General features: G+C 32.1%; 1 protein-coding gene across 4 annotated transcripts in view; it reads left to right on the forward strand.

Annotated features, from left to right (window-relative positions):
- LOC131667831 (trace amine-associated receptor 9) overlaps positions 1-23,978 on the forward strand; it is a 104,790-nt gene that overhangs the window by 56,900 nt on the left and 23,912 nt on the right. For all 4 annotated transcript variants that reach the window (XM_058941542.1, XM_058941545.1, XM_058941544.1 and 1 more), the window contains exon 5: positions 21,959-22,075. In XM_058941542.1, coding sequence (XP_058797525.1) covers positions 21,959-22,075 — 117 coding nt within the window. The remainder of the gene's footprint in view (positions 1-21,958; positions 22,076-23,978) is intronic.

The following is a 23,978-nucleotide window of genomic DNA, read 5'->3' on the forward strand; positions in this document are numbered from 1 at the left end:
ACGATGCAATGATAATAATATAATTTATTTTTAAAAATATTCTAGATAAAATGTACTTGTTGAAGTAAATTTGACGAAAAAAATACAATGTGCACTAGCGTGAATAGAAAACGTCTTGAGATAAGATAAAAGAGATTCAACGTTCAGATACAGCAGAATAACAAATAATTATTGAGAGAACAATCACTTCTCTCTCCATCGTGGGTGGAAAACCTCTACACGTTGTCAGTGAACAGAGCATACAACTTATAACTACTTTGTTTTTTTCTTCGTTCTTATCCCATTCATTTCCAGAACGGAAAATAGATAAGCATTACGTAAATATGTGACCGAGAAAGTAGAATATTATTACGACGTTATCATTGATTGAAATATTTCCATATATATAAGAATACGATGCTTTGATGAATTTTCCCATTAAAATAAATTTGACATACAAGAGAAAAGAAGTAATTATTAATACAACGTGACTGAATTGTAGTATATTGCAAAGAAAGAAATTTAATATTTTCTTACCTGATTGCACTAAAGAAAACCTTAATATTTTTCTCTTCACCTCATATGAGTAATAATTATTGTCTGATAATTTTTGATTATACCGACATCAATTTTATAACCTTCTAAAGCTTTGGAGGTGAAGTTATAAATGCGTGGATGGTTTAAGTTACTCGATGTGTGGGTCGTTAAAGCGATAGAACGTTCACGAAGATAAGTTCCTTGAAGATAAATTCACACTTGCGTCGATTTATCTTCAACACGATACTGATTACAAAACTCGAAGAGGACTCAGCTCCAATTGTATTGCTGACAAAGTTTTGAAAAGAACAGTGTTGGAACAAGTCTTATGCTAATCACTCAAAAGGAATTTTCAGGTGTGATCGATTACATTTAAGTAACGATATTAGTAAGTAAGTTATATATAAGTAACGAGATGGATCGATTATCACTCATCCGTTATATCCTCTAAGCGAACGTACATCGTATCTTCAGGAAGAGTTTCAATTTTTGCATGCTTCTTGATTCAAATTATACGTTTTTTTCAATTACACACTTGAAATGCGCGCGCCGTCGGCGGAAAGCAGAGCGCGAGAGTATAATGTAGGTCGACGGACAGTAAGCGAACGAACGAGAAGAGAGAAAGCTTGGTGGGCGAGTCGAGAGTGTGTGCCGGCCATCTTGAGGTTCGGCGAAAATCAGAATGCTGCAGATCGGGCAAACGGGATCTGTTGCGCTCGATCACCGTAGGGAAGTAACCGAGCAGCGTTATAAGTGAAGAGAGAACTAGTTTGGCGCGCACGTGCTTCCTATGATCGGACGGCTCCGGACAATCGACGGCAAAGGAGCGTCGGATCGTAAGCACACCCAGCCAACAGCCAGCAGGGTACCTCGTTAGACAGCCATTACCCCAGTGAGCGTTAACCAACATCTCGGTGTGCTCGACTACCCGCCAGCGGCGCACTTAAATCATCACCCCGACGCGCCTTGTTGTCAACAGCTGCGGCTCATCGTCTACGCTATCATCGCCGACGATGAGTTCTCTCTCTCCCCTGTATCAGGTCTGCGTTTGGATGCCATCGTTTGGTAGAGCGCTTGGTGAGCATGAGTGCTGTCAAGCCGCTATAATCTACAGATGGACCGGTACTTCTTTTACTGCGTTGGGCGCAACCGTTGGGAAGTTGATTTGCCAACGGTCGCACATATACTCAATACGACGCAAATGAACGCGGTTTGATTTTTATTTCAGTGAGTATTGCAGCGGTCTGCCAATTTTTGATAAAAACATGAAGCATAAGTCGAGTTTTTATCGAAAACAAATTGATTATAATTCTTGTGTCGACCTCGTTCACTGTTCGTCTCTTCACCTGCATGAGGTTAGAGCAATCTCTTCACCTTCCTTCCCAGAGCAATAAAAAAAGTTTGTAACGAAGGAGAGAAAGAGAGAGAAAGAAGTCGTGGACTAGTCGAAATCCAGCAAATACGGCTTAACTGTTGAAGCTAAGCAAACGTTAAGGTTAACTTCATCAGTTGTTTTTCTCTTATCACATCGCACAACAAGCACAGTATTTTCTTTTCAATTACGAAGGAATTTAAAAATCAATGCACACATTTAACTAACTAATTCATTTTTTAGATTATAACTGTCCTTCTGTCCAGGTTAACTTTTTTTACAAAAAGAAGTTTATTTACTTTATTTGCATAGAACTTCATACCGTTTCAATCATTCCACGATATTTGTCAAGAAACCGCCACTTCGAAGATTGTGCTTTTCAATAAATATAAGAATTTTAATTCAGTAAAATGCACATTCATTTCTAACTTCAATATGCCATTCGAATCTCATTGCCCACAATTTACATCCAAATTAATTTGCAGAAAAAACTGTTAATTGATGAGATATCACTGAGACTGATAAATTATTATTTTCAGGGTCATCTATTTTCTTGCGAAAGCTCTGATGCTTTTCATTGAATCTGTTATCTACACTCATTTATCAATTGACATTTTATATATTTAATATTTTTAATAATCAGCAATCGTATTTCGTTCTTACACTTTTACGTATAAAAATACGTTTGAAGGTAGCTCTATTATTCAAAATCATGGACTGATGCAGAAGTTAAGTTAACGAATCTACATAGCTAATTACGATATCATCTTCAAGCCACTTCTTTGATCATCTATATAATGATATCTTCCGAGTTAATTTTTGCATCCTTCAGAGCCACTATAAATTTGAAACTTATTGTGGCTGTTAAGGATGATATCAAAAGCATTATTAATAACAGGGTATATCTTAAATCTATAAATATTAAATGATCAAATAAATCAATCGACCTCTTTTTAATAAAATTTCTAGATTTTACTGGAACCTTACAGGGTTTCCCCGAGTTATCTTTCATATGGATAAAGCAAACCCAGGAAACTAAATCTGGACTAAAAAGGATGCATAATCATTCTATAAAAATCTGCTGGGATAGTCATGAGATTTTGAATAGAGTTCTATGCAGGCGGAAGATGTAGTATATGCAGCGATATTATTATCTACGAGATTCATAATTTTTCCGGGAATATATCGTTTGATCTTCTGTGGATTTTACAAGAAGACAGCGAGATGTTCTTAACTGTGAGAAAAGTATAAAAATAAATAAATTATATTATAAGAAAATTCATTTTCGATTTGTATTTTGTAATTTTCCAATTTCGATACAGTCGATCGTACTTTATTAAAAATTACGGTTAGCATGACGATTATACTTGTCCAAATGAAACTGTACTAAATACAAGACCATAGATAACAATGGTCTTGGCATATAATCAGCGAGGCAAACGCGTATTGTACATTGCGACACAACTTTTTGTCATTACAAGAAAAGTACCTTGTTTGTAACTGTATACAACATTACATTAACTTAAAATGCACCAGCAATGTCAACTTTTATTGACATTAAATATTTTATATTGAGTATCATCTGAACAACAGCATACAGAAACAAATAGGATTCAATTTCATTGGGAAATTTATACATTCGATTTTTAATATTTTATTAAAATTTGACGTATCTTTTATATTCCACTTTATTTGTTAATTAAATATTACTTTGCAGAATCTCGTTTTCGTTCTACTATATAAATATTGTGCAGATATTATACTTTCTAAATTATCAATATTTACTCAAATTAATTTACTGATTCAAATCAACGTAATAAAACTTTGAAATTTATTTTTTAATAAGTTAAACTCTATGAATTGATTTTATATTGAGGTTCTTTTATATCGATACAATTTACGTGAATAGTAAATTTACCTTATTTATAAACAAGTTGGCTTCTTACGACCTCAAGATAATTGATTTCTAATTATACTTTAATAGTTAATACCACTGCATTTTCTATTAGGTCACTCAATGTATTACAATTTGAAATTCTTCGACTTTGTAACAAATGAGTATACTTCACTACAAAATCCATAGATAAAAGATAGGTAATAATCTCCATTTTCTTGTTGAAAAAATCGTTACACAAAGGAATTTTTGCGAGAGCTTCATACTTTAATAAATTATGTCATTTTCAACTGTCCCAATTCTTGTCCAATAGAGCTAATTTTTTCAACAAGTAATATTTGTTACACTCATTGTAAATAGTATAATCAATGATAGATGATAATCAATACAAACATAATTACTAGAAATAATCTACCATTAGATAAATTCTGTTCAAGTGAAGATGGTCGTTGACTGACTTTACATCTTCGCCAAGCTGGATTAAAGTTAATCGGTTTTGTACGAGGAAAATAGGATGAACTTTTTTCGGTTTTGATTTTACAGGAATAGATGTAATGACCACTAGATTTTTTATGTTTAAAAATACACTTCATTTCTTTATTTACCAGAAATCGCTATCATGAAAACAAACAACATCAAGTACGGCACTTTCATTTCGTTGCGTCGCATACGATAAGCACATTCCATCTTCGTTATTTACAAAGAAATGTAGTAGCTTGGGATCAACTCGATTTGGTTTTATGCATTCGAACTTTCCAAATTTATTTCCAATAGCATCAATTTTATAAACAAAAAACGAATCTTTCACTTCAGAACAATTCTTTTGATGTTGTTCCAAGCATTCAACGATTACCAATAAGAAGCCACCATTAGGCAAATTGTGAATATTCAAGGATTGTACATCTAAATGTTTGTGGATGGGTAAAGTTACCTCGAAACTTTTATTACCATCTAACTCGAATTGTCCACAGGTTAAAGATGCATTAAGTGCGGAGCAAGTAGTTAGAAGGTGGTATGTTGTTGACACTATCAAACGATTATAATTTATTGTATGATGAGGTTTATGTAGCGGTTTTATCCACAAATGTTTGATCAAACCTGAAGTTTATTTTATAATTACTGGTTGAAGAATATAATTTTTATCTGCTATTTGTTTAAAATTCAACTCACCCTTCTCATCAACAGCGTAAATGCGAGCCAGAGATTGATCAAGTTCGTCAACGACTAGTCGTCCTAAAATTGGTGTGTGCATAGTTGCAATTAAATTGGCAAGTCCATCAAACCACTTTGTAGTTTTAGTAATCATGTTTCCCTCAGTATCAACTACTGTTTTACATGGTGCTTCAATAGTACAAAAATTATCTCCATCTGTGGTAATAATATCAAACAAATCATTAAAAGGAGCAGTAACGATAGCATTTTTGGGTTCGATATCCATCTTCACAGGCACAGCTCGACAGTTATCAAAATGAAGAACAAAGAATTTAAAGGACTTTGCGTTCTCTAATGTCAGAACGGCTTTATTTTTGTTTATTGCTACAACACTTTGAGCATTATATTCATCTTGTGTATCGACATTATCCAGGTGAAGTATAAAATGACAAAATCGTTGGTGATCTGGTGAAGTAATAGGTTCGACATTTTCTAAACCGAACGTGCAGTGATCTTGGAGTTTATTTCCATATGTTTTCATTTCAAAACAAGTTCCGTAGACCTGACCTGGATTAGTTATAAATTTTGTATCTTGAATGAATTCTCCAGTTTTTAATTGATGTTTTAAAGTTTTAACTTTAAATCCATCTACTGTTGCGATGAATAAAAACAGTGTCACCAATCCAGCTAATACTCTCATAGTTTTTTTTCAGGTATCATATATTTATAAGTTTAATTTATGAAAACAAAAGTTATGTTAATAAAAAATAAATTTCGAAATTTATTAAATTATTTTCATTATAATACGCCAATATAAAATTTAAGTGTAAAATTTAAGTGTCAAACCTTGACTGACGAATATTAAAACTAGAAACGATCAGCAATCACGGATGTCTTATCGGAGCTTCCACAGTATGATGTCTTTTTTAATACAAAACATAATTAATTTAATAGGCAGTGACATCATTCGCTTGCAAGTTTTATCGAGAGATAATAAGGTCTTATCACCGACACAGTTATTCAAATTAAATAAATGACGTAACATTTTTTAGGTACGAGAATGGATGCGTGAATATACTGTTATTGAAATAAATAGTGAATTTATATAAGAAACAACATAATTTTTACTTTTCTTACTTTTACAAAAATGTGAAATATTGAATTTTCAAGGTATCAATTAAAATAAATACACATCGTATTCATTACAGACATAGATAACTCTATAGTGGATATTGCGATTTCAAATGTTCTATCAACTTTACATGTTCTGCAAATGAATGTATTAAAAAGTTTGATGTGATAACAAAAATATTTTGATTATGTATAATATATATGTTTATCATACACAAGTACATTTGTCAAAATATTTAGATTTTTTCAGTAAAAATCACAACTTGGTTTTTGAAAATGCCGTAATTATACTACTAAAATGATTTATAAAAATATACTAGCAAAATCAGCATCTTCGAAATATATACATTTTCATAAATGATACCATTATAAAATGTACGATAACTTTATAAATTAGTAAGACACATTTTGTGTCGTTCATTACATAAAAATACAATTATTTCGCTTTGATATGTTACTAATTTGTAGTATTCAATGACCCTAATTTTCTTCCAACATTGTCTAAATTCTTTACGAACATATGACTATTATTTTTTTCACACTTGTTTTACATTATTCTCTGTATAACATAAGATAATTACTAATATGAAACTTTCATCTAGTAAATTATGAACTTTCGAAGTATATATTAAGACAATTTTGTCGTGTTTCCAAACTTCAATAATCTCACTGTCTTCGTGAAATCAACCATACGTGCCCCATAATAAGCTTATCTTCAATATCAAAAATCAATCTGCAATACTTTGACTACAATACACAGATGTTTTTGCTTCTTTCGTCACAATAATATCAAATATATCATCTTCTGAAGCTACCACTCTTGGATATTTAAATTTCATTGTTACCTCAACAGATTCACAATGGGCAAAATGTAATATATAATATGCTTTTTATTCTTTATATACATAGTTAGAAAAACTTCGTTCTTATCTATATCAGATATTTTTAGTGGGATATAGTAATTTTTCTCATAGTAGTCAACAGAATTTATCAAAGTGAAATTATGAATTCGGAAGTAATTTTTCGAATAGACATCTTCACTGGTTTCCATGGTGAAAATTTATCTTGAATTAAATGCCGTTTATTTTCCATCTGACTTTCTTGATCGGTTAAGATGCGATTTTCTAGTAATGAAAAGCTGTGAAAAATGACGTTTAATATTACAACAAGCATTAAAGCTTTATCTTGAGTTAATTTTATATTAAATGGATTCATTAACTAATTTTTTGATTTTAAACAATCGACATATATTTTTCATAAAGACTGTAGCATCGCTATACATTCCAATATCAGTTTATTACAGCGTTTGGATAATAGTATCCAATATATTTTTATAACAACTTATTTGAAAAAAAAAATAGTATAATTTTAAAGTATGGTAAAACCCATGGTATTCTATATTAAGTAATAATTATATTTACTGATCATTGAAAGCTACTGATACGAAATGTTTGTGATTCCATTATCTCGACCTTAATGGGGTTTGAATTATCAAGTGGAACAAGATGTGACGTTATACTAATTATGAATTTGTCTATTTTATATGGTATATTAGAAGTCGGAAAATGATAGCTGTTCCATTAACGGACATCGAAAATCTCTAAGGGTAAGTAAGACCAATATACGACGCGTACATATGAAAACTGAAGTTTAATTTCAAATATAATTTTAATAAAATCGTTATGTAATTATTACTATATATTATATTATTATACTTTACATTATGTAATTATTTGCAAATTAAATAAAATTAAAATTTAAGACAGAATAAATATTAAATGATATAAATGAAAGAATGGATAATTTTTAAAATTAAATTAGCTAATTTTAAAAATTAGCGTAATTGAAAACTATTATAAACCTTATTGCTCGTACAATTATGTTCAAATACAAATGTACGTTCTTTAACTTGTATAATAATTGTATATGCGATTTATTCAACTAAATAAATTAATGTATTTTCTACCAATAAATAAAAATATTTAAATTATATTTGATTTGGTCTGAGTATTATTGTAATAATTAACATCGTAACAATTTAGTATAAATCATAAATACTATATAAACTATGACATTCAAAAAATGTATTAAAATCTTCATTAGTATAGCAGAAAATAGTAATCAGAGTGTTATCCATATCTGAACCTTTCAACCACTCAACACATAAGGTAAGATATTCATATCTTCATTCTCATAGAAATGCAATTTATCTGAAAAAACTCTGACTAGTTTATTAACCTTTATTGTATCAAGTTACTTGCCTTGAGAATCAATTTTAGATAGAATTGGTTGCTATCTCTTACACAAAATTCGTATCACTGAATTAATTCGTACTGACTGGTTTTATTCGTTTCTACATATAACCTGTGAATGATTCTGGAACTTGATTGTTTTTCTTGCAACTATTGAAGGATAAACATGATTAGAAACAAATCTCAACCATCGAATTATTATGCTATTAGACCTTAAATCTCTTAGCGTTGATAATACTGATAGTGCATTAACATGCAATATCTTGCAAGCTAATAATAGCAGGATAATTGATGTTTTGTAAGACATGATTTACTCGTTGATTTTATAATAGCTGTTAACATAATACTAAAATCCTAAATGAGTTTCTTTTTCTGTATTTTTGATAATCATAGCAGAAGATAGATATGGAAATTAATAATATTTAATGTATGTATTATCAGGTTTTAAAGTTGATTGGTAATATAAATATTTGTCTTTTCTTTGTCAAACAATTCGTAGTATTAAATTAAAACCACCTCCAGGGAGATTATAAATTCCGTGTATGGTATGCTCTTTAGTTAGATGAAGAATGTGTATTTCAAACTCCATATCATCGTTCTAATTTAATTAAACGCAAATATATATTGTAGAATCATTGTTCGTATCAGCACAAGCGGTTAGTAATTTATGCTTTGGAGATACCATCATAATGCTGCCTATCGGAATTGGATAACGTGTGACTAAAACCTTCATTTAACCTGTTTTATCAACTATTTTAACAGCAGGTAGAAAGAGGAGTATAGGCTATAATCTGCGCGACAATATGCGAGGGTTAATAAATTTTCGAAGACTCGTAAAGAATCATCTATGGGACACGCGGAGATGACGAATATGAAGGGCAGAAGAGGGAGTCGTGAAGGAGAAATCCGTAATATATTTTTCTTTCCTTTTTTTTCTTTTCAAGACTCAACTATGCATATATATTATTAACTTTAAGACAATTATTATAACACTTATAGATGATTGTTTTTGACCCTATATATTTGCTGGATTACAAAAATTACGATTTTATGTTAAATAGTAATTGAATATATTTCCGGGATTTGCAAATACAGAATTTTAATAGGTTACTTGATATCATTATTTCAAGTTGAAGTAATTTATAAAAACTATTAAAACTGTAATGTATAAAAAAAGATTGTAATTTGCACAGATGCTTCGTTAAGAGTTGAGAGTGGTGTTAAAATTTTGACTATATAGTGTATATGTAATTGAGAAAATATCATATCTCTCATCAAAGAGTCTACCGTATCATATCGAAATTACAATTTTCCTCACAAAACATTAACATATTTCTCATCCATAAACTAATCCAATAGAGCCATTCATAAAAATTATTCATCGTGTTATAAAATTAATCTTTATATACAATAATTTTTTAACAACAGTTCTATCAAAAAAATTTGTTCTCAAAGTGAAATATATAAATTATCACTACTTTTAATAATATTTCTCCTGAAAAATTCATACTTTATACAAGAGCCTTTGAAAAAATGACGAAAACAAATCAAACAATCGAATGAAAAAAATACATCCTTTTATGTTATAGGCATCTCTTGCGGTTATGCGACTGAATGGATCGGACAAGTGAAGACGGCATTGAAATGCCCACATATATCAAACACACGGACGCGAAAGGAAGGCTCGGTTATAATTTATCGTGCGAAATGGTTTGATAAGGGCGTATATCGAGAATAAACTACAGGGAGGCCATTGCACTAAGCTCAAAAGTGTCTCCAAAACCAACGAACTAGAAATAATTTCTGAATTTTTCAGTTGATCCTATTCAACAATCAGCATTTCTCGGAGCACCAATTTCTTGATATAAAAAATTTTTATATAACTCATAAACCAATAACCGAACTTTTTAAAAATTTTATATTTTTGTATTTTTTATATATTCAGTTGATCTTATTGAACAACTAGCATTATTCGGAGCAATAATTTCTGATAAAAGAAATTTTTATATAATCTATATAACCCATATATTCCAATAACTCATATAACTCAATAACCCGAAACCAATAACCTAACTTTTTACAAATACCTAGATTTTTGTACGCGACACAAAAAATCTATAACCAAACTTTATATTTGTGAAGATCATAATATACATACTGATGCCTTGAGAAACACATCCTGCGTTGCATTCTTTGAGATCGCACGTGTATCCATAAACTATAAGAAAGATAAATAAAAATAAAAATAAACATTTACGTGAAGATAAATTACTTTGAAAAAAGAATGTTATAGTTTCCAAATTTCAATCATCAATTAGCTTCAGTTATCTTATTATTTACGTCATTTAAAGATAGCTAGATTGACGTCTTAACAAAATTACGATATTAAACAAATATGCGTATAATTTAGCAATTTTTAACGTAGTCATTTCGAATAGCTAGTCATACGAAATAATAAACATTAAGTTCAGATAACTAATATTATAATTGCAGTTGCATAGTAAATTATTATTAATCTATTTATAAATTATAAGAAAATTCAAAAAGTTTGCTTTTTTAAATGTTATATGTAAATTAAGGACGCTTTGCAATACAAATCAGAACTATTACGGTTATACTTAATACAAAAATCATAATTATCTTATCTTTGAGAGTAACGACTGCAATAACGAGCAGAAGAAAAGCAAGGAATTTCATATTTGTAAATTTGATATCTGTTTTATACGAGTTAACTTCGTAACAAACTGACTCGTTATGATCAACGTAAACCAAGTTTGGCTTTTATATAGTATTGGAACTATGATCGTATAATTTAGTATAAGCGTTGCTATGTGCATCGTTTAATACATGATCGACAGATGAAACTTTTGCATTAGAAATAAGATTTTCCTTCTTCGTGATAAAAATTATAAACTATTTCCTCTAGCGCTTCAAGGAAATTCAAGATTTTTTTGCACATATACCAATGTGCGGATTGTGCAGTTGTGTGATTGCAATGGTTTCCACATTATAGCGTTCTCCTATATTCCTGAGATATACATTAATTTCCAACTTGAAGTCTTTTGAATATGTGAATATAATAATAATGCAATAACTAGTTGAAAATTATTTTATACAAATATCATATTATTTCTTTAAAACATTTTTTCATACTTTTTCTTATTTGTACTTGGTTATATAGAGATTTTCAAATAAGTATAAAAAGAAAAACATGAGCAATTAGAAATAAATTCCTGCAAATTTTTAAATGCTAAAAAAATATTTTTAGAAAATTCAGTCATGTTCAATATCGGGAAAAACCTTATTTATAATTTAGATATGGTTTTCCAAGAAAACAAAGAAAGTTGTTTGATAATGATAAACACGACAAAATTATCGCAAGCAATGCGTAATGAAAAGCTTAAAAAAATTTAATTTTCAACTTATCGATTCCAATGATTGTTGTGATGAGAAAGATAACGATCAATTATTATAAATGATATTATAAATTATAATTATAAAATAATTATAAAATTTAAAGACACCGAATGATAACTTTAACCAGAAAAATTGTTACAATTAATCGATGTCGGTCTAATCATTATAATCTCAATCCGTCTCTAGCTAGAATGAATTTAGTTGCTGAACCCAATTGTTCTGATCAAGAATTCATTCAGGACCTAGACCACATTATTTGGCAATGCTCGCTCTTAAATAACCAGCGCTCACTGCTGATTTCCAATATTACAAAATTAGGTTTACAACTCCCAATGAAAACATCACTAGTTCTACTGGAACCTAATATCCCAGCAGCTAAGTTCATCCTAGAATTTTTTAACAAATGTAATATAAAATTGTAATATAAATTATAATGTATAAAATGTAATATAAATTAATTAAGTAATTCCGTTATTAAATAATTTTGTATAGCAAATAAATCTTTATGAAGATTTAAAGCTTGATAATAAAAAAAAACCAGAAAAAAACACAGCTCTATCATTAATTACCGATGTTTACATTTTTTCTTTTACAGGAAAACTTTGAGCTACTTTGTTTATGTGCACTCGACCAATCCATACAAGGAAAATAATTTACCTAGGCTATGATAGGAGAAGGAAATACTTTGAATCTTTGACTGCTTACTGCATTACGTATGAAAACAGTTACTATTTTTACGAAATATTTTAAATATCAGTTTCGCATTTTAAGTGTAACTTTAATAATGAGCAATCTTAAAAATAAATAATCATTTTATCTATTGCGTATTATGTTTGTCTCATCATCAATGAGAATATTTTCTTAAACTTCGTGGAAAATTAAATCTATATCGCAATTAAGGATTTTGTATACACTAAATCATAATTATGAATTAATTCTTTCCTTTCAACTTCAGTAATACACTAAATTTATTTTCTGATTATTAAAGCTCCTTTATTCTAATGTTATCAGAAGTCACTGCATTAGCGAGATAAAAACAAAGAAAAACTGCGTCAAAGCGTTCGGCATATTTTGGTTATAAAATTTTCAGTAAGTTGTTACTTTATTTATGGTGATAGTAAATTTTAAATACGTGTACTCTCCTCTGCTGATCTTCAAGAAAGTAGTGAAAATCGTCATTAAGAAAATGAAGTATGTTACAGGAACCTATCTTATCGATTTTGTTATTCTTTTTCAATTTTAAACTATTTGTAAATATCTGACCCAACTCCCTTTTTTTAAGGAAAGAAATCGCACCAGATATTCAGAAAAAGTTGAAAATTGAAACAGAATAACCAAAACCTACGAAGATATCCTTAAAACTGCAGTGCTATGGGCCGTAACGTATTTTATACGGTCTCCTGTGGCTCCGTGATCTTTTTAATAAATGAATGGTTGGTTTAAGTAATTAGAAGGAGGGAGTTATGGATTTGAGAAATAGTGCAATCACGCAACTACATTATGCACAGTTTAGTTGTAAACAATATTAAATTTTATTTCGCAGAAGAGAACATTAGAGGAAATAATCTGTAATGTTTATCAAACAAAAGAAAAATTTCATTTTTCTTAGTCAACAAATTTTTGCTTAATAATATCATACGCGGAAAGTTGCATAGACTAGCTTATACTAAATAGTGCGATTGCAGTCATTACTGTCGAAGGTAAGGTGTTTATAATTTTTTCATTAAATATAGTTATAACAAGAAATCTTCTTTCATTACATATATTTAACAATTCTGATGTGCATTACAGCATTAAATGTGACATTAGTACAAACCAAATCTTTTATGTAACAAAAGCACGTTGAGTCAACATTTATTTTATTATTATTATTATTAATTTATAATTAGTTATTGAAAATATTGATATGAATCATTGCTTTGCAATTGTTCGTCAATTTAAATGCATCGTAAATTTGCTCTAAGTTAGACATAAATTTGGATAGGTTTGGCCTTGCTTTCGTGGCAAAAAAAATGAAATGTAAAGAGATGACTGTTAATTCATTTTTGACAACTATACAATATTTTTTTCTCAAATTGTATAAAATATAACATTACTTTATTTTACGTAGATGATTGATTAAATTCATGTTCATCTTTATTACAGTTTACGGCTACACATGTGATCCGAAAGAGTGCAACGCAGGATGTGTTTCTCGTGGCAACCAGTACGGATATTGTGATCTCCCAACGCTATGTATGTGCGTTGCAAAGGGCTAAATATCAGCTAAATATTATATTTAATAGTTTATTCAGTTATGATCAAATATATATCCAAATCTTCAAAATTAAACTTAACAGATGTAGCCTCTTACTGTATACTGTAGAAAAATGTAGATAATGCCTTGCATTAAATTTATTAAATACTGTGTAACGCAGCCAAATGTCTATGATAAATTTCAACTTTTCGAGAAGTCTTAAATTAATGTATAAGCAGTTTTACTATTTTAGTCATTTCGCAAAGATGAAATCGAGTGAAATTAAATAATAACAAATAAGCTATTGCTAATGAAAATTGTGTTTATCAATAACAACATGAATTAATTTGCATTCATTTAAATATCTAATAATCTCATTAGCTTTGGCTAATCTTTTATAATTTTCCGTTATTGCATATCATTTAGATTGTAAACATTTTTATTGTACGTACAATATCAAGAGAACAGTCTCGTGAGTCAGTTTACAGAAGTAAGTTTTCATCAATTTACAGAAGTAATTATATAAGTATCTTATAATTTACAAATGCAAGCTCTAATCTTTATTCATTGCCGAAAAAATGAATTTTATCTTGAACTTCATCTTTAATGCACTGCCGCTGTGTTATTCTTATATACTCGAGCGTCGACTAAGCTCAATTAAAAAAACACCTTCTTAATATTTCAAAATATATTAACTGTAGTGTATAGACAGTAGCCGTCGACTTTTTGAATTTTTCCACGACATCCATAAATTTCGTGCTACGTCATTTTGTTTCAGTAAAATATTACGTATACACGGCATTAAAAAGTCTATTCAGTCTATATATCATCGCAGCCATTTAAAATACATTTAAAAAATTTTAATTGATGTACGTCCTTCAAATCACACGGTAAATTCTTTATTTTGCAAGCACACGATATCCAGATTCAATTGGCCATTATTATCGAATCCATCCGCTAAATACGGTTATGAAAAACACAAAAAAACACATTTTCTTGACTGACAAAAAAATGAAGTCTTTCTAGAACGGCGTTTCCCTTAAATTGTGTTATTTCAAGTGTTCTACTACATTGTCCAGAAGAATCTATTTTCTTCACAAATATGTTTTCTCGGCTATACTGACAATCATTTTCCGTGTTATTCAAACACTCGGTATACAGTAGCATTATTCCACCTTCTGGTAAATTTAATTAAACACTTTCATCGAATGCAGATGAGTAACGTAGACTATGGTCAGATTTGTTTCGAGCACAAGAAAACCCATAAAGTCAAATTACCCGCACGTTATATTTAAATTAACAGCGGCACAGGCAGTTAAAAGCTGATGCGTCGTCGAAGCTGTTATTTTATAACCAGTTGAAGCGTCGTAGTCAGTTGGATATGATTTCAAGGTCGCAATATCTCCTAGAAATGAAATAAACACCTCTTTCCAATTTGCCAATCATTATTTGTTGTCTATTCACCATTGTCACCAACAGCCGAAATCTGCATTGCGGGATCTAAAAACGTCGACGGTGTACTGACCAACAAACGACCTCTGACCGATGACTACATCGCGGCATACTCATTTCGATAATAACGAGGCCATTTGTGTGCTTTCAAGATCACGCTACCATTGAAATCCATTATCAATCGACAGTCGGAAAAACATTTCTCATTGTCATCAATTCCAATCAAATCAAAAATATTGTTGAGTGGCGCGAGAACTCTTACGGATGACAAATCGTTACTTAAATCGACGCTTTGACTATGGCAATCGGAAAAGCGCAAGAAAGTCAGACTAGACGAACTATACTCTTTCGGTAATATCACAGCTGTGTCGTCGTCCAAAGTTACGACATTTCGTTGAAAGGTATGGCCAGAACTTTGTCTTTTCACCGAGACGGAACATAAATGTATGTGTTCGGGTTTAGCTACTGCTTTTTCGGTTTCCATGAACATTTTGCAAGTGAATATATCGAAAGAACTTGAATTCAAATTGCACACATAGTAAACAAGGCTTGGATTGGCATAATTAGTTTTGTCACTGATTAGAACTGAATCTGGTTTGATACTTCAACCGAAATCCACATGTTGCGTCATTCTTGTAAATCTCATACCGATTATCACACTGCTGAGTTGCGCTATGATACACACAATTAGAATTGTTTTGTACATTTTGCCGATTCACGTAATTTTATGAGTTGTTTAAACACCGATGAAGTGATTCAAACTAACTTTGCGATAACAGAATCTGTTTGTTATATTGAGCAATGTATAATACAAAAATGCTTACGTTTCGGAAAGCTTAAAGGGAAAAATCTTGTCAATGATAAACTAAGGCACGTTCTTATCAGGTCAATGACTTATGAATAGATTGATATGAGTACAACTGTGACCTATATGGCGATATACATATTGTAAAAACAATGTACCTTATTTACGATTTGAATTTTGTAATAATTTTGAAAGATGCCTTTATGACCCGATTAATAGAATGAAAAATGAAGTATTTAAAATTTAATTATAGATTTTCATGATTACAATAACGGCTATTAGATAAAAAATAATTAAGTATTATTTCAAAGTATAGTCACAGAAATAATATTCACATTGAAATTAAAAAAAATTAAAGTAGTTGGTAATACAAATTATCAATGAGATCAGCGAGTTTTTTACACCTTGCATTTATTCACTACTACCAACTTCTATCACTTTTATAAGAATTTCCTTTTTTTTTAAACAAATAATTTTTAGAATAACTTTTGCATGTTCATCGAATTTTGAATTTTTATAATGTGGTTGAGAAAAACAATATTCTCTTCTTTTGTTGATAAAGAAATGGATTTTTTTATAACATCACCGCCTGTAAATTGCATTAGTCTTAAGACCTTGAATTGCTGTCCCAAAAAGTTCACTTTAGTTACGTATACATCAATAAAATAACTAGGATATCGATTCGTAACACTAGATGCAGGATACAAACAATTGGTATATAATAAAAGAAAACCACTCTCAGGTAAATTGAAAATTGTCATACTATGAAGACATGCTGGTCCGTCAACATCTACAGCGACTTCAAATTTTAATTTACCTTCGAAATTGAATTGAAAACAGGTTGCTATGAAATTAACCACAGAGCAGATAGTTAGCAGCTGATGTGTCAATGAGTATGCTATACCATTTTTCAAATTGTACTGAGAATCTACCGGATATTCCTTTAGAACGGTGATGTCTCGTAAAAAAGTTATATTTCAGCATTTTGCAATAAACATCGATTTGTTACGAATATTTGTAACCTCTTTCAACAAATACACTTTTCAACATACGTAAGATGTTTACTTGTTTGAAGAATCAATCAAACTAATTTCTGTTACCAGATGCTTGGTATTTTACAGACTTGAGATAAAAATATTCCCAATGATTTAGGGAAACCGAATATAATCACTAGCGATTAAATGCTGGCGACAAATTTATCAGAATCATGACGTTGTATTTTGCGATAACAAAATTTCAAATCTCGTGCATTTCTGCTCCTAATTTCTTCTTCGATTTCTCGACTCACATAAGCACAAACGTCAAGTTAGAAGCAGCGACGTGGTTAGCCGCTCGCACATGCTGTTCACTCGCTCTCTTTTACTCGGCGTTCATCTAGCCAGTAACAGCTCTTCTCTTCGCCCTCAGCATCACCGGCTTGCAAGAACGCCAAGTGTCAGCTATAACGATTCCAAGGTCGTCCACCATCGCTGTTCAGCCATGTTCGCCTGAGCAACGGCTCGCAACGTTGCCAGCACGACTTCGGATCTACCACGGCATCGAGTGCATCAAGATTGAGGCGTCGTCGATCGTCGCATCGAGGAAGCCTCGACGTCGCATGATTAAACCAGCAGGGACTCCACAATCGTCCAGCGTTCGCTCCCTACCGATTATTCGTAACGCCTTGCAACCGCTTTGATCGTCAGGAAAAATTTTATAACTTAAAAATTATTACTCAGAAACGTGGACAAGTTGCGTGAATCTAATATCAAATCTTAGAATTGTTCAAAGTGCAAGCTAAAGATTGATGGTTTACGATATTTCACGAGTTTCCGAATATAGAACGTTACTAAGAAAAATGTAACGATACGATCGTACGATTAATGTTAAAATGTAAACTACTTCGTGAATAAACACGATTCATGAGAGCTATTCAATTGTTTGCGCCTTTATTCCTGCACGTTGTTCCTTGATCCCTCATTTCGGGTACATTATTGTAACCTTTTATTCATTCATAGTTCCGATTATATTAATTATCATCTGCGTATTCTCTAAATCCCCTTTTGTTATCATGTATACATACAACATTTAACTGTTGATTTTTGCAGATAGCAATCAGGCAAGTCAAAAATAATCCAATAAGGTATCGACTATTTGTAATTGTATATAAGCAACGAATGACGAGTGTAATCTATGATTGAAAAGTGACGGTTTTTTTATTTCATAACACTATTGTTTGGTAACTTCATCAAAATTATTACTATTAATCAAACTATTTAGTTATGCAACAACTTCATTTCCATCCTAGACAACCCCGACAAACTCTAACGAAAAGCCTAACTTGACTCAAAACTTTGGGAACCTAGTACGAGCCAGAGTTGAAAAAAAGATGCATAAAAAGCGAGATACATGCAAAAGCATAATTCACTTTCGGGAAGGGCGAGCTGCGTAACACATCCGATTATCTGCGGTGGTGTGGCGTCTCGCGCGCGCGCTCGGAGACTGGCGACGCCGATAACCAGGTGAAGGTCCCGCCGCGTAGTAGAAAGGAGGCCGTATAGCCAAAAGCGTAACCTCCCGACGATGCGGCGGCGGATTATCCAGTTGCTTTTTTTTTATCGTCTCTCGTGTTTGCAACTGGCCCTATGCCAAAACAGTTGCCATGGTAACCTACCTTAAATCTTTCTCTCTACTACTCTCCTGTGCTGTTCAAACCTTTCGAGTGGACGCCTGCGTTGGGGACGCTGGATTTTTGTACGTTTAATGATTTCTCATTCTGCGAATGAAGTAGCTACAGTGAAGAGAGATTTGATTACATGAATTATGAAGTGTCTTATCGTTGATTATACTATTTTTTGCTAGAATATAAAATGAATTTTAGGTAGTTTGAGGTACAATAAATTCTCGGAATGATCATTTTGTCTAAATTTATCGTAATAAAAGAAAAGAAATTTCAATCCATTGACTGAAATTTTAGTCAAATAAAAACTCTATTTTTATTTTTATATTTTTTCCAAATATTTATTCATATAGTTAATGAATGTATGATGTATAAATAAATTACTAAGTGGTTGTTATGGGAATGGAATAATGAACAACGTTAGAACAATAGATTAGTAATTTATGTTAATTGAGTACATTATTTATTCGGCTCCTATAACATTTTTATTAATTTTTCATAAAAATTATTAGACAAATTTTCTTCTAAATACTGGAGAGAAAGAAGTCACTTTTAACACCCATTATCGTAAAGAATTTAAATAAAAATATTTTATTTCTCCAAAAGAATACAATAATATCGAAAGTGTAACTCCAATTTTTTTTAAATAAAAGCACATTGCTCTATACCTAAATTCCTATTAAAAAAACAACCAATTGTCTTGGAATGAAAATAAGTTCACATTAAAAAGCCATTTGTGTCCTTGCCGCCACTAATCAGCACTACAGCGCGTTAGAATTTTCTAAACTAGACGGAAGCCCTTTGGAACAAACAAAAAATAGAAGTTAAGTGCGCGGAGTTTAGTTTTGTTTTTAGTCGGAGAAATATGGTAATGCGCGCTCGTGTGTTTTGCACCCGTTGAATGCGGCACGTCGCGGATTAATCTTCTGAATTTAGTAGATCTCGAGGATTAAGTCTCGTTGATGCGAGTGTCCTGAACTTAAATGGCCTTATCTACCGTAGTGAGTATGCTAAGGTTTATTACGACTGAATGTTAAGTTTGTGATGCTGTTAAGGTTCCTATTTTGTCAAGTTTCTTAAGGCATTAGCAATTTAACAATGAAATATTTTTGTTCTAACTAAACACACTAAAAGCATTCGAGTAAAGAGGTTTGGGAATTCAGAAGTGTACAAACATATGGGTTACGTCACAATTATTCAAGAACTAGATATGGAAAAAATACGTTAACGGATTTTCTTAGCAACGCTTCTTTCTGCAAAAATGAGCTAAGGATCAGTAGTATCTAACAAGTTTTCCCACAGTCAACATTAAGGCAATTTTTTTCGTAATGAAATTTAATAAAACCCTAAATAAAATGTTTGTATTCATATTTCACAATAGTTAACAAAGACATACAGTATAATGATGGTAACGCAAAGACAATGTTCATTAATTTACTCTAGTTGGCAGATAAACGTGTTAAAAATGCATACTTGGACTTTTCATTGAATGTACACGTAGACAGAAATACAAAGTGACTTGACGTTCAATAAAAAGAAAAAATCGGCGAGATAGGATAGGAAAAAGCCGTACGGATATAAGGGAAGCGTAGGCATGCGAGATATTTCTATTTATGCGCTATCACGTGAGTACGTGTACGTCTGCTCGCAAACACAAGCGCTCTAGGCGTGAAAAAAAATCGATACACGAGCGCGTGTTGGACAATTGGAAGAGCAAAAAGTTGATTCTTCTTTTGTGTCAACTTGCAGTCAATGCATTCGTGCGACCTGTATCGTTCATTGAAGTGATTTTGAAAAGAAACACGAGTCTGATTTATTATTTTTTTTTTTGTTTTTCGCCGCTCTACGGCAAACCCGCGCGAGAGTAACTGTAAGAAACCTTTTACTCGACGAAAAGCTAAGCGGTTTTTACGTTTGGAACGTGCGCCAACATCGTACGGTGATATAACTATAATTTCAGATCTTCCACAAAGTAAGTGCCGCCAGTGCGAGTAGCAAACAAAAAAACCAAACGCGTGGCGCGTCCGAGCCCAAAAGAAAGCGCCTTGGACGAATTCAAACGGAGCCCAAAGCGTGAAAAATAACTTTTTGATCGTGGCAATATAAATGTCGTACGATCGATCGATCGGGCGTGCGCGAGCTTCAACAAGTTGACCGACAGCGAAAAATAATTCCCCTCTCGCGACGACGTGGGCCATTAATCTAAGGGGATTTTACGCGATCGCGACGGCGCGAACAAAAAATTTTTACGGACGTCGTTACGCCGACTGTTTTAACATCGTTATCTGACGACGAGCTGAGAAAAAACAGTTTTTCGACGGTTCATTATTTTCCCCGAAGTACGGAAAAGTCCATTTTTTTTACGCCTCTCGTAAAAGCCGCATGTGTGTTTTTTTTTCAGAACGTACCCCAAACTGCAAGAATATCTCAGATTCAAAATGGCAACGTTCGAAAGACGGCCTGGCGAGAAGGGTTCTCGAATAGGAAATGGAGAAAGCGTATAGAGTCTGGGTGTGGGTTAAATTATTGCACGGAAATCGGTTATCGCACGCAAGCGATTCATTATGCGACCCGTCATCCGAACTTCGCGCTCGTTTCCTCTACGTAACTTCTCGCTGAAACCCTTTTGCTGCCAAACTTCACTGATGAAACAAAATTTTTATTTCGTAAAAATGACGCCTACACAATACCGATTTTTTGTTTTGTTTTTAATACCGATAGGCGGAAATTTATATTGATAGAGCTTATATCGCGCGACGTAAATCCCCGTCAAACATGATGACTTTGCTCGGTGGCGGAGCATACGAGACTTTATTACAGCATTTTTACGAAGACATTTATTACCAATCATTACGAATAGCGTACTTTCATCGCGAAGAACTCGCCTATAATCGCAAATAATCAAAGTGCATAAACGACCTCATTAACCCATAGCGAATCTATATAACGCGGAATCCATATCGTCTCGCTGCCCCCTCAACAGAACTCAATTAATCCTCTCTTCAACTATGATGGCGATAATCATAATAATCTCTATATACGGCGATTGAAATGAGGCTCTGTGTGTTGCAGGCATTACTGAGGGGTGCACTGACCCAGCAGAGTGCTGTGATCCTAGTTTGCATGGCCATCGACAGATATATGTGCATGCTACATCCACAGCGGTACTTCCGTAAGTCTTCGAAAAAGGTAAGTCTTTGTATCGAGGCACGTTAAACATGCTTCATATTTTCCATCGTTCATTCATTGGATGGTGTGCGAAACGCCTTGTTTGGTTGATATCAGTTCCTTTTTCTGTTGTTCGATAGCGAAGCCAAAACTGTGGTTTATAGGTCACGATTTAATCGTTGATGGTTTTTGCAGGGAAATTTACGACCGCTCCCCTTCAATTTTTATCGAAAACTCGAGACAACAAAGTTTTTAAATGAATTGTTTTACTATTTGTGTTCGAAAACACGTGAATGTATTTTTTACACCCTGTCAATATTATAATTTATTTGCTGCTCAAAGAGGTTAAGATTAAAAAATATTTTCCAACTATGTGTTACAATACAAGACCAAATTGACAATGAATAGCCTGTACTTTTTCAGGCAATAAATCAGTTTACCAAACCACGCGCGCATATAAACCTCTCTACAATGATTAAAAGTTACATAATGCAATGCCAAGTCATTGTTTACGCACGAAATGAAACACGAGCTGCGAGTGTCCCTTGCATAATTAACGTTTCAATCAAGTTTTCGCGTAGCGAATTGGCTCGGAATCAAGTTAAACAGCGTGAAATTTTGAGTTACATATATATGCTTCTGTCACTTCTTTTTGTTTTTGCGTACACTGATGCGATTTTATTTAAATCTAACTATTATAAATAATTGAAATGTTTAAAAGTGGTTGAGTTGATTAAGAAATGACACGAAATCGTAAATAAACTGAAATATTTAAAAAAATTTTTATTTTCAGAGTTTGTTATCGTCAGAATTTTTTAATTTTGTACTTGAAGAAATTAACTAAACCAAAAATCTCAAGTTTATAAAACTGATATATATGAAAATTTTGTATAACCAATAACTAGTTAAGATAAAATTCAATTTTCCACAAATATCTTCAATAATTTACAATGTTTCAACATTATCTGCTTCGGCCTTGTAAATGAAAAAACTGGAAAACATTAACGTTAGAAATAAAAGAAATTATTTAAATTTTAAAAATAGCTTAGAGAAATGATTTCTCTTTCAAGCCTGTCCATTCGCATTTACAGAAAAGGACCTATTTCATAATTAACATCACTTTTTCATTTTACTTACCAAACATCTTTATCACTGACAAAAATATATGTCGCGTCACCAATAACAATCGAACAAATAACACACCCCTTTATCTCCCGCTAATATTTCAAGCCAACTTAGCTTTTATCGGTAAGGACATAACACAAAATGCAAATTTGCCAAGAGTCGAATTCAGGGCGTGAAATATTGACGCGATTGTCTCGATAGCTAAGACGAAAATCCAGTTATACAGCTCTATCTCTCTCTCTCTCTCTCACTCACTCACTGTTAGGAGACAAAGGCGAGCCTAGCGAATTATCAGCGTGGAGCGTCTTCACTCATTAGCTATCAAGCCACGCGCACGTCTTGCGACGTATCCCATTACGTATTAGCTTCTATCAAGGCTTTTGGTAATTGAGATGGCATACGTAATTCAAAGTTTTTTCTTGCCAGACTGCATTTACCTCGACCAAAGTTTTATAACGAAAATGTTCTCGTTTCATATAAATGAAAATGAAATCCACAATCTTTTTCCACAGTTTAATTACTTCGTTATCGGCATCGCAAAGCTCCAATATTTCAGTAGAAAAGGCCACTCTCGCAAGCCTGAGAATTTGATACGGTTCTATTCTCTGGCGACGATTCAATTCTCACGTGGGCGAACGTTGTTTATCCCTTCATACGCGTCAGATTAGTCAGTTGGATTTTTCGTTCGGAGCCAGTTCCTTTTGCTTTTTTCTTTTTCGAATTGGAAGGCAATCTTGATGGATTAAATATTTCTGTTGCGTAGATAGCAGATTATTGAAATCTGACTGATGAGATTATT

The sequence above is a fragment of the Phymastichus coffea genome, unplaced genomic scaffold (genome assembly GCF_024137745.1).
Source record: "Phymastichus coffea isolate CEN01 unplaced genomic scaffold, Cenicafe_Pcof_1.1 PCOF00071, whole genome shotgun sequence".
Lineage (NCBI taxonomy): Eukaryota > Metazoa > Arthropoda > Insecta > Hymenoptera > Eulophidae > Phymastichus > Phymastichus coffea.